Source organism: Chelonia mydas, chromosome 13, assembly GCF_015237465.2.
Source record: "Chelonia mydas isolate rCheMyd1 chromosome 13, rCheMyd1.pri.v2, whole genome shotgun sequence".
Taxonomy (NCBI): domain Eukaryota; kingdom Metazoa; phylum Chordata; order Testudines; family Cheloniidae; genus Chelonia; species Chelonia mydas.
The window spans coordinates 4,204,180-4,220,679 of record NC_051253.2 but is presented as its reverse complement, the minus strand read 5'-3'; the positions used below and the strand labels follow the sequence as shown (position 1 = coordinate 4,220,679).

The following is a 16,500-nucleotide window of genomic DNA, read 5'->3' as shown; positions in this document are numbered from 1 at the left end:
GCCCTGACTCCCAGTACCTTTCACATTCAGGAGCTCCCCCCACCCAGGGGCATTCACACCAATACACACCTGGCCCACGCTCCCTTTCCCCCACCTTAGTTACAAACACACACGGCCTGCCACCACTCCTAGCCAAGTCTTCAAGCACCATACACCCACCTGTGAATTAAGTCTCGTGTTACCCTGGAGGTAAGCCAGCATTATCCTTGTTTTACACAGGGGTGAGGTGCACTGTATTCTGCTCCCACTGAAACAGATGCAGAAGGATCAAGCCCCATGTTAATTGCCTAAAGCCATGCAGCAAGTCTGTGGGTGTGGCAGGAAAACAACCCGGATCAGTGCCCCCCATCAGACCACCCTCCCTGGTTACAAAAGGCCCATTCCCAGCCCGGCACTATGCCAGGCCAAGCCCTCACCTCGCTGGAAACAATCAACCTGCTGAAGCAGGCCTGCGGCTGGCGGCTTTGAAAGCACAGTCCAAGGCAGGGACAGGCCTCGGACTGCACAGAAGGGAAGCGGTGCCCTGGGCGACAGAGCAGCCTCTAGGCATCGCAGCCTCCAGGCAGAAGGTGGCAAAGTCCCTTCACTTCAGTCTGTTCCAAGAGACCTCGAGACGCTTGGCGTTTCGGCAGGGCCTTTGCCCCAGGGCGCTCAGTGCCACCATGAATGACCCAATTCATGCCTGGCACGTGGCACTGGCCCAGTTCCACAGCAGAGCGGAAAGTGCAGAGACCAGCCAAGAGCACAGAGCAAGCCTGGGGGCAGGGGAGGGGAGAGCAAACGTTTCTGAAAATTACACAAAGTTCCCACAATTTAATCGGTCAATGATTCACCCACAGCCTAGCACCAAGGGCTAGTGGCCATGATCAACTTACAAGCGGTGGGGGGGGGGGGGGGGGGGGGGGGGGGGGGGGGGGGGGGGAGGGAGGGGGGATGGAGAGATGGGGTGCGTGGGGGTATTCAAAAGGGAGAATATAACCTGTGTCATGAGTGTGAAAAAGCCCTCATCACCTGCCCTGGCGAGGCAAAATGGATTGTGCCCAAAGGGAAACTGTCAAATCATTTCTCATTCAAATACCAGGAGAGAGCCCATTATGAAAATTATTCAAAGCCTAGAAAGGCCAGGGGCCCAACGTGAGCTACCTCAAGAGGGGCCTGGGTTTTCAGTGCTGAAAATCAGGGCCCAGGAAGGCAGCTCCGGCCAGATGCCCAAAAATTGCGGGTTACTCTCGAAAGCCTTGTCCTGGCGATTATCACTCTGCCAGCCTGAGTCACAGCCCAAGTGCGTGGCCACACTAGGAAGAGAAGCGGGAAAACCTGCCTCCCCGGGCTGTACAACAAGTCTCTGCAGGTGCACACGTTTAAGCAAGAGTGGCTGTTTGGAGACCACCCAAGTCCCACCTACACTGTGGGCATACGTGGGATTTCAGCGATCTCCTTAGCGCCACTTACGTACTTAAATTAGACACCTGCCGAAGCACCCTGCAGAGGACCATAACCGGAGTATTCCCCCTGGCACGGACCGTACTGCTCAGGCACAAAAGGCAGCAGAGGAGTATTCATTATACATTCATAATAGGGAGCTTTTTCCATTCAAATCTGCCTTAGTCGGGCCACTTGGTGCACAGACAATTGGTTTTGTTTACAAAAAACCCAACAACAACTTACATAGAATTGAGCCAGGCTACAAACATTGAAAAAACAATCTTACAAAATACGGCTTCGTAAACACACGCACACACACGCGCACGCACACAGAGACTCGTGTCTTTGCACCCAGCAAATGGATTTGGGGGGGGGATTATCTCAGACATTAACGATCCAGGCAAATTCCAATGGACGTTATCCGGGTTGTTGCAGTCAAGACTGCAGGACACACAAAAAAATGCACAAAGGGAAAACTACATTTCCCAGCAACCAGTGCTGCTTGCTTATAAACAGGGTGGTCAAAGGGATGGGGGGTGATGGGAGAGAGAAAGGATTCTGGGAAATATAGTCCCTACAGACACAAATCTAGAGACATGCTTTTGGAAAGCAAGGAGATGAGGGTTTTCTCCGTCTCTCTCTCTCGTGCCCAGGGAGGGAATATTTAAAATACGACCTTTAATATATTTTATTAAAAAAAAAAAAACACACACACAAAGAAAAGAATAAAGAAAACTCTTTGTGCAGTTTGGCTTAGTGCAAATGGGCGCGTTGACGCAGGCACTTCCGGGCGCTCTCGTTGCCACGGGAGCGGGGTTTTTTTTTTTCCTTTATAAAAAAAAAAAACAACAAAACACTTGAATCCCTCATCCTGGGTGGACGCATGTCCCCCGTCTCTGCCCTCTGCACCCAGGGAGCCGGGCTCCACCCACAGAAAGGCGACAGAACAGGTGTGGCTGGGGGAGGGGCAGGTAGCGAGCCACATTTTCCACACGGAAAAGGACGACCAAGAGATGCCGCATTTTCCAGGCACAGCTTATTCTTCGGCACCGTTACCCCCACCGCCGCTTTCCCCCCACCCCGTGTCCATCCCGGACACAGAGCTCACAGATCTGACCACACACGCGTCTTCAAACAGTTGAGGCATCTGTTGCTGAGTCCATCTCCCTCCCCCTCTGCCCTCCCAAAATCGAGAATTCCCTGGAGGAGATAACAAACAGCACCGTCCCCCCTTGCCCCTGGGACGCTGGGTGTTTTAGCCCACCAGAGTCAGGACTCAGATCGGACGTGGCACTTTAAAACCAAGAGATAAAAAAGAAGGGTAGAAAACGGCTGCTCGGAACCTCGTCACATCCCAGCGGGCTGCACCGGCAGGCCGGGTTGGGTCCTTTTCTTGGTCTGAAGTCCATTTCGGTGGCGAACTGTGGTTGGTGAGATTCCAAAGCAAAAACCAAAAGGGAAAGGAGCTCGCGGCTTCCTGTGCAAGCACAGTACCAGGTCCGCTCCCCTCCTTTCCCACAGCGCGAGACGGAGCTGGTGGTTGATACTGGCCTCCCACTGCTGGATCCCAGCGCACGGACATCCCTGGCTCGGCCGGATCCCTGACGGCAGTCAGATGGCGGGAGGGAGGGGAGAGGAACGTAGTGAAGGAAGAGAAAATAGCTTATTTCCAAAAGAGAGTGATCAGAAAAGCTCCGTGCGTATGTGTGCGTAAAGTGTAAAGCTTCCAAGAGACAAGAGCACGACGCTTGCGGGGAGGAGACAGGACGAGGCGCCGCAAAAAACAAAAATACAGCGCCAGACAAATGGCTCTCAGGGGCCCGATCCTGGAGGGAACCGGATCTAAGATGATGTCGGGAGCCGTGTCGCACCAATGGGGATGGAGGAGGGGGAATGAGTTTTTCCTTTTCAAGGACAGCCCCTTCCTTTCCCCCCCCCACGCCTAGAATCACCGCCCTACAATTCCTCAGAGCAATTGCAGGCCAAGGGGCTCCTTTTTCCTGAGTCCGGGGCAGTTTCCGGCTAGCCACAGCTGAGTCCCTGGGGGCCCGGAGGTGGGGTCGGGGCTCGAAGGCACCTGAAGTGCAAAACGTGCAAGAAGGAAGCGTTGATGCTGACTTTCCAGAGCTGGGAGGTTCCAGTGGAGCCAGAGGGGCCCGGGCAGCGGGGCCAGGCGCGGGGGGCAGGAGGCGCTCAGTCGACGAACCTCTGACAAGCTTTCTTCCACCGGCAGGCTGTGCACCACATGTCCCGGTTCTCCATCCCGTACACCTTGCGGCACTTCTTGGCCTCGCCACGGGGCTTCCTAGGGGAGAAGAGCAGATGGGCCCGTCAGAGTGGGGCTCTGCCTCGGAGAAGGGAGCGCGAGCAGCACCCTCAGCGCAGGAGACAGGGCTCAGCGGGGACGGAGGCCGATGCACTCCCAGGGCGCTGCTGTACCAACGGCCAAGGCCTCTGGCCGGGAGAGGCGGGGCCCGGCTCTCTGAGACCCGATGGGGTAGGACTGATCGTGGAGCGTTAGCACGAGCCCACGGGCTCCCAGCACAGGGAGCTTCTGCATCTTTAGAAGCAGTTAACTGGCACGGTCCTGCCCCGCCACGCGGTCCCCCCCCACAAGTTGTGCGGCAGGTGAAAGGGGCGGGGACACGGTTAGACACCAGGCCTCGGAACGTGGTATCCGTTCAGTGGGGTGAGACGACTATCCAAGGCCTTGCCCAGCTTGCCCAGCTAATGTGCGGCTTGTGCCGTGAGCGTGCCTCCCCTGTCCCAGAGACGCCTTCGCTGGGCACGCTCACGGCACAAGCCGCACATTAACCTGGTGTCACGATCCCTTGAGCTGCCAAGAGCACTCCTCGCCCCGGGACCGGGCCGGAGCACCGCTGGGCTGCCTCCCCGGGCAGCACACAGCCACACTCGAGACATGGGTCCCTGCACCTGGGCCCCCAGGGACTCCCTCCCCTCCCCTCCCCTCCTGGCCTGCGAAGAATGGGGAGACAGGCGGCTAATGGAGCTGGGGAGGGATCTGGCTCCCAGAGCAGCCCCAGGTGGCCTTTTCTCTCCACCTATGAGATTAAATGCTCACGCACCTGAAGTGTCCAGCTGCCCCTGAGCCTGGCTCCTTCCCAGGCTGGCAGCACGGCTGGAGGGGATGGCTCAGGTGTCTACGCATCAGGGACAACTTCTCCCTAAAGCCCAAGGTTCCAGCCCCAGGAGGATCGAGTCGGGCTGTGGTCCGGCAGGAATGGGCTGTTAGCACCGCCCCAACTCACCTGGTGCCCGCAGCCAGCTTTGGCACAGAGGGGGGCGCTGCGGTGACGGGCGGGTGAGGGATCTGCGGCCGCTTCTCTCCCACGCCAACGGGGCGGAGTGCCGTCAGGCAGCCCTGGGGACGACACAGCCCACTGTGAGACCCTCCTGTCCCAGCCAGCACTCACGGGCCCGGCAGCCACGACCCCGCCAGGGCAGAGCGAGCATGGGGGCGAGAGCAGACAGGTCGCTGCCGGGCAGTGGCACAGACCTGCACCCGCTGGGATCTGCCCTCTGGAGATACTAGCCAATGGGAGGGCAAGGAGCCTTCAGCCCACGGTCCCCACGCTGAGATCTGGGAGCCGAGATCTGGGTGGCAGGCACCAGAACGCACCCTATGCCCTTCCACCTGGCACGGCCGAGGAGGCCTCAAAGGGCTAGATGGAAGCAGTGACTGTCCATTTCAGCCTATGGCTGATGCTGCAGCTCCCTTGGTTCTGCAGGTCTCACAACCTACATGTGTCCTGCCAAGCGGAAACAGCAGCTGAAGAGAACGGGAAGAGTGAGTCAGAGCCAGAGAAGAGTTAACGCTTGGGGCGGGGGAACCTGGCTCTGCCTCAAGGGTCCAGAAAAGAAGACCAGTTCCCTTCTTGTGAAAATCGCCACCACCTGTTTCGTGGCCTAGTGATTAGAGCTAAACCCAGGGTTGTGAGTTCAATCCTTGAGGGGGCCATTTAGGGATCTGGGGCAAAAATTGGGGATTGGTCCTGCTTTGAGCAGGGGGTTGGACTAGATGACCTCCTGAGGTCCCTTCCAACCTTGATATTCTATGATTCTAGTTCTGCCACAGACTGTGCGAGCTTGTGAAACTCACGGTGCCTCTGTGCCTCAGTTTCCCCATACGTAAAAGGAAAACACCACCCGACCTCAAATGGGGCTCAGGCAGCTTAGCACGTGTGTGTGAAGTGTTCTGCAGTCCCTAGGCAGGAGGCACCAGGCAAGCCCAAACATGATAACTGAAGATCTAGGAAAACAGGGAACTTTTCTACCAGGGACCATTTCACAGCCCAAAGTTTTCCACTTTTCACACCACACCCTGAAAGGCAGAAGCTTGCTCCAGTGGCAGCTGGAGTCTCTGCTCTAAATGCAACTGGGTCCCAATTTCCTGCAAAACCAGCCCAGGTTCGAGCCAAAAACATCCTGTCAAAGGCCACAGGCTTGTCATGAAACAGAGTTTGTTTTGCAAAATGGAGACAAGACCGATGCAAACCCCTGCAGCGCACGGCACTCCAGATCAGACGCCAGCCTGCATGGCACATGCACTTCCACTGTGTCTCTGCTGAATTCTAGCCAGGAAACTGCTCTGTGCCTCCCTCCTTTCCCTCTCCTGATGGACTTGGAGCATCCCTCCTCTCAGAGAGCGTATTGTGCTTGGCACCTCAGGGACAGGGACCCGTAGACGGGACGGGTTTGGGGAATGATCTGGGCTGTTTTAGTGCAGCCATATGTCCCACTGAGGTAACGATAGGGGCCATTCTAGGACTGCAGCTGCCTCTCTCCTGCCAGCCAACACAGAGGGTGGGGGGACTGTCTGGTTACTCACCGGGGACCCTTTAAAAACAACTGGTGACTGGGGCGCTGGGGGCGGCTGCCAGGAGATGCTGAAGCCCATCCCGCCAGGCAGGGTTTTCGAAGCAGCTGAGATGCTGATGGGAGCCATCGCCTGAAAGCCACAAATGTAACCAGGAGAGGATGAGACGCATCTGGGCACGAGGACGGGGGGTGGCCAGGAGAGCTGGGGAGGGAGCTGGCTCCCATCGCCCCAAAGGCCACCAGCTGCGGGTCAGTGGCAGCAAAGCCCGGTGAGACCCCCCCGGCGTGGGCCCCAGCTCCGGCTAACACAGCACTATGCCTGCATTGCCCAGATGGGGCAGAGCTCTGGACAGGCCTGACAGAGAGCAACAGTGCCGAGAAATGTCACAGGCATCCGAACAAGCCCCTGCCAGGCCCCCACCTGCCCATCCGGCGGGCGTGGTCTGCCCAGCTGGGTAGGGCCACCACTTCATCCGAATGCTCCAGCGGAACAGGGCGGGGGAGGGGGTCAGGGGGGTCAGGAGAGATGAGCAGAGGGAGTCCAAGTCCAGCACGGTTTTGGCATTAAATACGCTCTCAGAACCTTCCTGCCACGGGATGGTTCGGCTCCCAGGTCTGCGTGGGGCTTTCCCACTGTGTGTACGAACATAGGGGCTGCCCATTCACTCCAGTGTCCTGCCTCCCACTGGCCCATGCCACGCACTTGAGAGCCCCCCAAATACCACCCGGGGTGGGCAAGGAGGGACCATCCCCAAAGCCCAGCTGCTGAGGAATTTCTGCCCCAAAACACGAGGCACGACAACCCTGGAGCATTTCTACCCTGCAACTGCAGCTGCTGCTCTCGTCTTTTGTCCTCCCTGAAACGTCCCAGATCTTCAGCTGGCCTCAAGCTGGACTCTGACTTCACCCCCGTTTCCACACACACCCCTGGCTGCGCCTGCAGAAGTGTCCAGGCCCCCACCCAGTGCATCCAGATCAGGCAGCCTGGCTCCAACTGCCTGACTCACACAAAACTGGAGCAAACACACTTCTGGGAGCACTGCCAGTCGTGCGAGCAAAGATCAGAGGCCAGACTGCCCCCCTAGGCAAACCTGCTTCCTGCAGCGGTGAGTTCCACAGGCTCGCGGCAGCATTTCCCTCCCGACATGGCAAGGGCCATGCTCCAAAGGCACCTCCTATACCCCAGCCACTGCCTCCTTCCACAAGCACCATCTGGGAGCCTTGTTTGAAAATGTTTGCTGCACAGTCTGAGGCTGCAGCATGGCCAGGGCAGCAAAGATGCACCCTGTTCTAGGGACACTCGTCAGGGCGGACGTGGGAGACGTCAATGGATTTGCACTGGGCTGAGCCTGGTATGGTTTCAGCTCAGGGACTGAGGAGCCCACATGTCCCAGCATGCATTACTCCACCATCTGTGTCCTCCTTCCCCACCAATGCGGTCTCACCTGCTTTTCCACATGGCCCACCTGATAGGCGTGGTCGGTGTGGACATGGCACAGGCTCGTTGGAGCTGAATGACTCAGAGGAGACTCCACGGAGTCCTCGGGCTTCACCAGCACCGGCGGGGTTCGCTGCACCTCCAGGACAGGGAAGGCCGGGGGCACCGAAGAAGTGGGCGAGACGGGGGTCAGGCTGGACAGTCCATCCGTCAGGGAGTCCACGTTGACGTCCAGCTCCGTGTAGTAAAAGTCCTCCTCGCCGTCACTCTGATCCAGGTCGGCTTTCCGGCTGCACAGGGAAAACGGAGTCAGGCGCTGGAGACATTTCCAGCCCTGACCCAGCCACGGGGGCAAGGCCAAGGGTCCTGCCTACCGCCTGAGAGCATCCCACATGCAATTGTGCTGGGCGATCACAGCACCTGGAGCGGTTTGCTGCTGGTCACTAGCAAGGCATTGAGAGAGACAGCCCAGGCTGGAGAGAGCTAAGGGGGCACAGTGGTCCCAGACTGCACCCCAGGGATCCCATCACCGTGGCGCAGTGAGCAGGGTGAAATACACAGCTTGTTGTGCTGAGCAAGATTTGCACTTCATACACTGGTGTAAAGATTTTAAGTGAGGCTTTAAGTGTGGGTGCTAAGAACAGTCAGGAGGAGGCTACCGGTTTGTTATTTTCTGTTTGCTTATTTCGGGAAAGGGAAATAAGGACGGAAAACGAGTGCAAGCAGTGAAGATACTGCGAAGTTGGAATTTTTTAGACTGCAGGTTGCAGAAAAAGAAAGAACACGAGAGAGTCTTGGTACTAAAGAAACTGGCCATGGAGAAGACGGAAAGAGAGAAAACACGAACTGGACCTCCTAGAAAAGCAGAACCAGAAACCACCGACTCCAATCATTCCCATCACTCCAAAAACCCACAACTGGGACCACCTATGGCCTGCATACAACAAGGACCCTGCTCGCTGCCGCACACCCATCCTATCCAACAACCCTGGAGGGCCAGCAAGAGGGATTCCACGCCTGGCTCATCCCACCGATAGGGGCTGGGAGGGGATTGCTCAGTGATCTCTTGGGCTGGTTAAGGGAAGCGATGGAGTGGATGGACTCCAAGACAGGAGGCTGCAATGAGAGGCTTCCTGAATGGCAGACATAAAGGCAGGAGCACGGGAGGCGAGGAAGGGAGAAGTAACCTGGAAGCAACCAAACACGGCTGCAGGAGATGTGGGGGGAAAAATTGGGGGAGGAACTTTGGCAGAGCCTGCCGTGCCCGTAGGACGTAATTCCTTCCTTCCCGGCCCTCCTCCTACAGCGCAGGCTGCCTAGTACCGCCCAGAGCACTGCAGGACCCAGCGCACCCTCACGCCTACCCGAGGTGGACGGTTCGGATGTGCTTCTGCATCCCCGAGGAGCTGCTCAGAACCTTGCCACAGCTTTTCCACAAGCACTTGAACATCACCTTGGTGGAGTTCTTGGGGAGGGGAGAGAGAGAATGAGAAAGAGAATGAATGAGGCCCACAGCGCCCACTCGGGCCCAGGCAGCCCCACTCCATGGGGCTCAGATCTCCACCTGGAAAGGGGGCCAAGGCTCTTAACCCCACAGGCTGGGCTGAGTGCGCGTGGGGAGGGAACATGGTCCAGTGGTTGGAGCAGGGAACAGTGAGACTTGCCCATGTCACCACGTCCCTCTGACTTGGGTGAGCTCCTGAACTGCTCCCCCAACCGTAACATGGGCCCAGAGGTGCTGGGAGGTTCTGAACTGCCAGGCCCAGAGGTGCCGGGGGGCTCTGAGCTGGCATAAATTAATCACTGGTGCTAGAAGAGGGGCTGCAGACCATTCTGCAGTGGGGAAAGCCCTGCTCGCTGCAGGGACGCAGCTCAAACTACTCGGGCTTCCTGTTCACACCCGCGTGCCATGCGGGGCACTGGACTCTTGGCTGGAGAGTCAGAGGCCCCTCACTGTTACTGTAATTCAGCCCCCACCGGGAGCGCCCCTCGGCCCTGCAACCCGCTCCCCAAGCCCGTCCCGAAAAGCGAGTCCCGTCAGCCTTGAAGGCACAGCACAATGCCCAGCTCTCCTCTCCAGCCTGGCAGGGAGGGCGTGTGGACGAGGAGCAGAGGGGGAGCACGTTGATTATTTGGGGGAGGAGACAAGTCTTTTTCTCCTGCCTGCAGAGAGGCCCCTTTCTCGTCATTTCGATGAGTCCGCTTCGCCCCCAGCACTGCTCCGGCCCCACCCCCAGGGACGGCCCCCAGCCTCGGTCCCCCTTACCCCTGTCCATGCCCTCCCACCCCTCCCCTGAGCTGCGGCCCCACTCCCAGCCTGGTTCCTGGGGTGGGGCGCAGACAGGGGCAAGGGGGGCGCGACCGTGAAAAGTTTGGGGACCACTACTCTGCCGGACCCCCGGGACTCTCCCCCCCAACCACCTTCCTCACTGCGCTGCTTTTGGACCGGCCCTGCAGCCCCATCGTTCCAGCTCCCGTCCTCCGCACCTTCCTCTTCCTGGGAATGGGGTCTCCGAAGAGGAAGTGGGTCGCTTCGGTCTCCTCGATGCCGTCGTCCAGCTGGGGGGCCGGCAGGAAGCTCTTGGCCACGTCGGTGGAGAGCGGCGGCGACGGGGTGGAAGGGGTGGAGCGGTCGCTCGGCAGGTCCCAGCTCCAGTCCCCACTGTTGTTGCTACTGCTGCTGTAGCTGGAGGACATGGCAGGACCCTCCTTCCAGGCCTCGCAGCTGGGCTCTGCTGCGGGGGGAGGGAGGAGAAGAGGAATTCAGTCACCCACTGGTCACGGGGGTCAGCCCCAGGACGCGCAGACGTCAGCCCCTTCCAGTGCTCTGGCAGATAAGGCACCTGCTGAGCAGAGCTCTGGGAATCCCGCAGGCAGAGCCAGCCCCGGGGGTGAACCCCCCAGGCAGCAAGCGCCGTGCCCAGCCCGAGCTCTCACGCGCCATCAGGGCAGGTTTCTCCCCGGGCACAACTCCTGCAGCAGTGGGCTTTGTACAGCAGGGGCTGCCACGCTTGTTGGGAACCTCAAACCATCCAGGCCTCAACACCGCCCGCCCCCCGCCCCCCAGGTCCTTTGTTACGTGTGGTGCGGTGATGGAGGGGGTGTCCCAGAGCGCCAGCTAGGAACACTGCCTCCAGCGGTAGTGCCGCCAGGGCCCTTCGTCAGCAGATCTCAGAGTCCTTGACAAAGAGGCCAGTATTGGTATCCCCATTTAACAAATGGGGAAACTGAGGCAGGGGGAGGGCAGTGACTTGCCCAAGGTCCCCCAGCAGGCCAGCGGCTGAGCCAGGAATAGAACGTGTGTCTCCTGAGTCCAGTGCTCTAGCCCTAGGCCACGCTGCCTCCCATTATTAAGCCAATCTCTATTGGAGACGAGGATGGGATTTCGTGGAGGAGGGCAGATTATCGCCTATCTGCTGCGGCAGGCTTCTTACGCCTTCCTCTGAAGCACCTGTCCCTGACAGCCACCAGCACTGGGACACAGGGCTAGATGGACCTCAGGGCTGACCCAGTCTGCCAGTTCCTATGCTCCTACAAGTGGGCTCGGGGGCCTGAATTCCGCTCCTGGCTCTGGAGGAATTCCCTACATCATACAGGATTTACAGAGGCGTAACCGAGAGCAGCACATGGCCCGACACCCCCGCTAGCAATTCCGCCTTCCCCATCTCGGGGCTCAGCATCCCATCAGTACCTGGGCTGAGGGTGCCAGGCGGGTTGCCAAGCACTAGAGGGCTAGTGGACAGGCTGGTGAGAACTGCGGCTGCCATGACCTCATCTATCCCCGCCTTGCCCGATAGCTTTCTGCAAGACAGAAAAACGGAGAACACAGCGGTTAGATCCAGCTTAGAAAATTCTCTAGCCATAACTCCGCCAAGCGCCCCAGAGCTACCCCGCAGCAGCGGGGCAAGCGGATGCCCACACGCCACCCTGACATCAGGTCCCAGTCCCAGGGCACGACGAACCAACGTTCAGTCCACCAAGAAGCCTACTGAGACACCCCATCAGGGCAGACACCCGTCCGCAGGCCCCTCCCAATACCATTCCCACAGACCGCTGCGTGCCCAGCACCTGGCAACCATCTCCAGTTACTGCTGGCTGAACCAGCCACTGGAGAGCAAAGGCGCTTTTACACCCCATAGGATTCCCGCTTCCAATCCAGGCTTGTGTGGCTCCTACTAGCCACACGCAGGGGACAGGGGCAAGACAGTGACTGCCATGGTCATTCCGCTTCAGGTCTTTTCAAGCCACGCCGGCCGCGCAGGCTGGATCGTATCATACCCAGAAGAGCCACTTTGGGCAGGGGGGCTCCCACCCAACCCTCTGTCCGACGCCCCTCCATCCTACTGAAGGCGTGGCTCATTCCCTCCACGTGGCCTACCCCAAGTACAGTGCTCCAGAGTGCTCACCCCTGGGGCAGGGCTGCTCTCAGCACCGTATCCACCCTGGTAATCATGAGCCGGCTCTAAACCTGCCCTGGGCAGCAAAACCAAGGCACCTGTGCACCTGGGCACAGACACTGGCCTTTACACGTGCACACATACAGGAGGGACAGCTGCCACCGGGGGAAGAGACCATCCCTAAGCCATTAACATAAAACCAAAGGGTCGAAAGAAGAGTCCCAACTCAACTGGATTCCTGCAGTTAACAGGCTTCCAATGAACAGGACAGGCTGTCGCCCCCCTCAACGCTGCATCCTCCAAACTTCCGACCCAAGCAGCGTGTTACACTGGGCACGCTCCCCGGCTGGGAGACAAGCCGTGGGAGCCTCTCCCCAAGCCTGAGACGAGCGCGGCAGCAGGAGGACAAGGCGTGATTGCTCACCCCTCTAAGGAAGAGTGTAGATCGCTGGATAGCGCAGAACAGCGAAGCGCACCGTAGGTTGCAGGCCAGCCTTGTGGCGTGACCAGCTGCCGTGTGGCAGGGGCAAGCCACAGGTTTGTGCATCCAGCCCCTCGCTCCTGGGCCAGCGAGAGCGGAGGTGCCCCAGGGGGCGAAGAGCGCCTGGACGATACCTTGGGCAGGCCCCCACCGCCTAGCAGAGCGGCTGCCTTAGGGTGCAGGATGGGGGAACCAAAGATCTAGAGCAGCCAGTGGGTCCGGCAGCGAGCAAAGCACATTTCTCAATCATAGGCAGGTCAACAGTGGAAGGAAGGGAAAGGAAAAGAAATGAGCCCTAATGCAAAGAGGGGTGTCACAGGCAGCTGTACGCTGCAGGGCGAGAGACCCTCTTAGTAGAAATCCCCAGCACCAGCCTGCCCCCACCACCTACACACCTCAGAAGGTGCAGTCCCTTTAAAAGCCAGCATGATTCATCCTCTTCCCCCGCCTCCCCAGTCTGCACCACATGATCCACCAGACCCAGGCAGCAGCCCAGAGCTGGGGGGGGGGGTGGGGGCGGGGGGTGCGGGGGAGAGAAGGGTTGCGCACAGGGCCTCTGACTGCCAAGTGCTTTATCTGGGTCAATGTCTAACCGAGAAAACCACGGGCGGGGGCTGGCCATGCCGAATGAGCAGAGCCAGGGAGAGAGGCTCCCGGCTGCGGAGGGGAGCAAGGGCTTTTAGTTCTGCATGTTCACGGAGGGCAGGGAAGCAGCATCTTGGGAGAGGCTGTAAGGGGGGAGTCGCTCCCCCTCTGGGGTCACTTAAAACACCTGGTTCTCCTCCGTGCAGGACAATGCTCTGCCAGCCAGCGAATTATCCTCACAACTCCCCTCCTCAGCTTAGGCAGGCAGCCATCCTTCTACCCCTCTAGATGGGGAAACTAAGGCACGGAGGGGTTAAGAGACTTGCCCCCCCGAGACACAGTGAGCCAGTGACAGAGCCATTATGAATACCCAGGAGCTCTGGTGCTGGGTCACACTCCGCCCCTCCCCCCGCTATATTGACTGGCAGCCCAGCACTGGCTTGGCGAGTCTACCCTGCCGCCCGCGGGCCTGGCTCTCTGCGAAGGGACAAGGGGTTCTCAGCCCAGAGAGTGACGGGAGGCTGGCAGGGGCTGCCGAGCTCCGGCAGCAAGGGTGGGTCGTGGACTCTAGTCCATACATGCCGAGTGCAAGCCAGCAACCTCTGCCGGGCATCACCTGCCGAGAGCCAGAAGTGGGCGACAGAGCAGCTAGAGAGCTCTGGCCTCTGCTTGTCGAGGGGTGGAAATGTACACAGGGCCTGTGCGTGACATGGCACACGCGACAGAACACAGCACTGGCCCTGCAGCGGTGTCCCCCTTCCCGCGGGGCTAGGGCTGGCTCCTCGCTCCGGGCGCCACAGGTCCCAACCAAGCTGGGCCCAGCCCAGTGGGACAGGAGCTGCAGGGCAGGCTTGCCCTGGAAAACCCACCCCATGGCCTCCCCCCGCCCGATGACCCCCACCCTGCCAGGACCTCTCTCCCCTCAGGAGAAATGGGCAAGTGGAGGGGGGACTGAAGGGGGCGAAGGGGAATATAGATGGGGGAAACGGGGCATCCAGGGAGGAGTCCCTGGAGCTATTGGGGGGCAAGAGAGAGGTTAAAGAAGGAAGCAGCAGGGACTGGGACAATCCATAGGATTTGTGTTACTGAGTGGCGATGGAGAAGTGGAGGTTAGATGAGGGCTGCAGTACTGGGTACATTTCAAGGGGGGGGAACCCTAAGGAGCTGTCCAGGTTATTTCAGGGTGCCTAACTGTGGTGGGAACTGGTGAGTGTCTCAAGGCAAGGAATAAAGCCTAATCAATAATATGGTACAGATAACCTAGGATCTATAGACAGAGACGAGTACTGGAGGTATTTTATTAGCGTAAAAGAAATAAAGCAACATTTTAATGGCCAAAACAAACCATGAAATTCCCCAAAAATAAAACGAAAATTAAATCACACTCTCTAAAGCTTTCTGCTGGAGATGGCGCCTCCTGCTGGTCAGCACCTTCCTTCCCCGCCATTCGTCAGCCCAGGAGGCCACCCTGCAGCTCTGACACCGCTCAGCAAGTGGGGTTCCCTCCCCGCCAGGGGCCTGACTGCTCTCGAGCCTGCCAGCCTGCCCAGCCCACGGCCGTCACCTGCTCTCTCTACACCAGAGCTCTGCCTACGAAGGGGTCGGACTCCTTTGGCAGAGCGGGTAGGATCCATAGTCCAGCGCACTCCCGTGGACGCACTCTGCCTCCCCGACCTGTGTATAGAGACGCTGGCTCATTCCTGCGCTCCAGGAGAGCGCCAAGCCTACGCCGGCCGGCTGAGTGCTACAGGCTACCTTTTCAGTGCTTAGCCAACAGCGTCTCCCAGGACCCCCCACGCCACGGCCCGCTTCCCAGGGCCCTCTGGGGGGAAAGCAGCTTGGGGAAACTAAAACACAAAAAAAACCCCCCAAACACCACAGAGCACCCTCCCCATGTCTCCCAGTAATTAATGTCCTGCAAACCCCCTCCAAGAGCAGGAATCAGCCAGACTGGTGTATTTATAGCACATGTGGGGGTCCAGAATTTCTTGGGTAGCTCTTTCTGTGCCAAATCGTGCATTCCCTCACTCAGCCCCCGGCGTCCCCCTCACCCTGTAGACTCCTTCTGAATTCCAGCAAGGAGCTCCAGGCTCGATTGATCCCTGGGGTATAACTATTTACCCACCCCGTCTTGTGGCTTCCCTACAACGGAGCAACTGTCTTTGGTACGCACCAGTGACCATGCTGGAGCACGGCTCACCAGCACAAACCACCACCAGGATCAACCTTGCCCTTATCTTCAGCTACTTAGACTTCCTAGCCTTCAACTCCAAGGGAGAGAGCATTTCCCGAGTACCCTGGTGCCTAACACAATTAAACCAGGTTTTCACAGCCCTCCACTATCACCAGAAGGCACTTCTGCTCCAGATTCAAGCACGAGGCTTACACCAGAACATCGGGTCCTAGCATACAAAGAGGGCCCTGAATGGGCATTCAGGGTCAGAATTAAGGGCAGCAGGGACCACCTGATCGTCGAGGCTGACCTCCTGCACACCACAGTGCACTGCACTGAGCCCAATAACCAGGAATACGCTAGAGTGCAACATCCCCCCCAGAAACAAAACGATGATGCGCCACAGGTGGGATGGTGGTGAACCAATGGCTCAGGCCCTGCACTGGCAGGGAACGGAGTTGGTCAGACGCTCGCCAAGATGGTCCGGACGTATCTCTGGGGACTGCCTAGGAGGCAAAGCTGCTGGAATTGTGATGTCCTACATGTTGGATCCCTGTGACCATCTGCTAAGCTTTGATATCCTTGGCATTCAAGTGGTAACGGCCTGGCTGGCTATTGCCTTCCCTGTGCCACAGGTTAACATGGCCTAGACAGTCAGGGCGTTCTTGTCTCCCCGCAAGACCTGCGTCATTCCGCTACTCCTCCTCCGCTATCTCCAGCGGACTCGGCCACTTGCTGCCACCAAGAAAGTAGATGGGGAGCACAGAATTCATTGAACCAGCAGCGTTTCAACCCAACACTTCCAGGGCCGCTACCAGCCTCCGGATTGTCCTGGGTTTAGAGTCACAGTGCAGAGAGCGGGGCGCTGGCATGCACGAGGCACCGAAACTCAATTAGCATTCTAGGCTTCACCAAGCCCACCCCACCCCACCCACTCCCTCAAACCCTGAGCACAAATATAAACGTTCAACGCTGGCTGCTGCATGGCCCAGACTATTGGGTAACCTACATGGCACAGAAAGCCAGCAGCGTCCCACCTCCCTCCCACAGTGCCGGTATCAGCTCCAGCTTGTGGTGGTGAAGCGGAGATCGGCTTTCCCAGCCAGAGACGGCCTTGATTGTGCAATCACTACCTTGGCCTTACATTTGCACACCTGCCCCT

At 58.6% G+C, this 16,500-nt stretch overlaps 1 protein-coding gene across 11 annotated transcripts in view; it reads right to left on the bottom strand.

Annotated features, from left to right (window-relative positions):
• Positions 1 to 2,098: 2,098 nt before the first annotated feature.
• SLC2A4RG (SLC2A4 regulator) overlaps positions 2,099 to 16,500 on the bottom strand; it is a 53,138-nt gene continuing 38,736 nt past the window's right edge. For 4 of the 11 annotated variants that reach the window (XM_043527403.1, XM_037915572.2, XM_037915579.2 and 1 more), the window contains 7 exons: positions 11,394 to 11,503; positions 10,190 to 10,437; positions 9,067 to 9,167; positions 7,710 to 7,992; positions 6,275 to 6,394; positions 4,695 to 4,807; positions 2,099 to 3,730 (listed from right to left, as the gene is read on the bottom strand). In XM_043527403.1, the coding sequence (XP_043383338.1) occupies positions 3,619 to 3,730; positions 4,695 to 4,807; positions 6,275 to 6,394; positions 7,710 to 7,992; positions 9,067 to 9,167; positions 10,190 to 10,437; positions 11,394 to 11,503 (1,087 nt within the window). In that variant the 3' untranslated portion in view covers positions 2,099 to 3,618. The remainder of the gene's footprint in view (positions 3,731 to 4,694; positions 4,808 to 6,274; positions 6,395 to 7,709; positions 7,993 to 9,066; positions 9,168 to 10,189; positions 10,438 to 11,393; positions 11,504 to 16,500) is intronic. The other 7 variants (XM_037915574.2, XM_037915573.2, XM_043527400.1 and 4 more) reach the window with 7 other exon arrangements.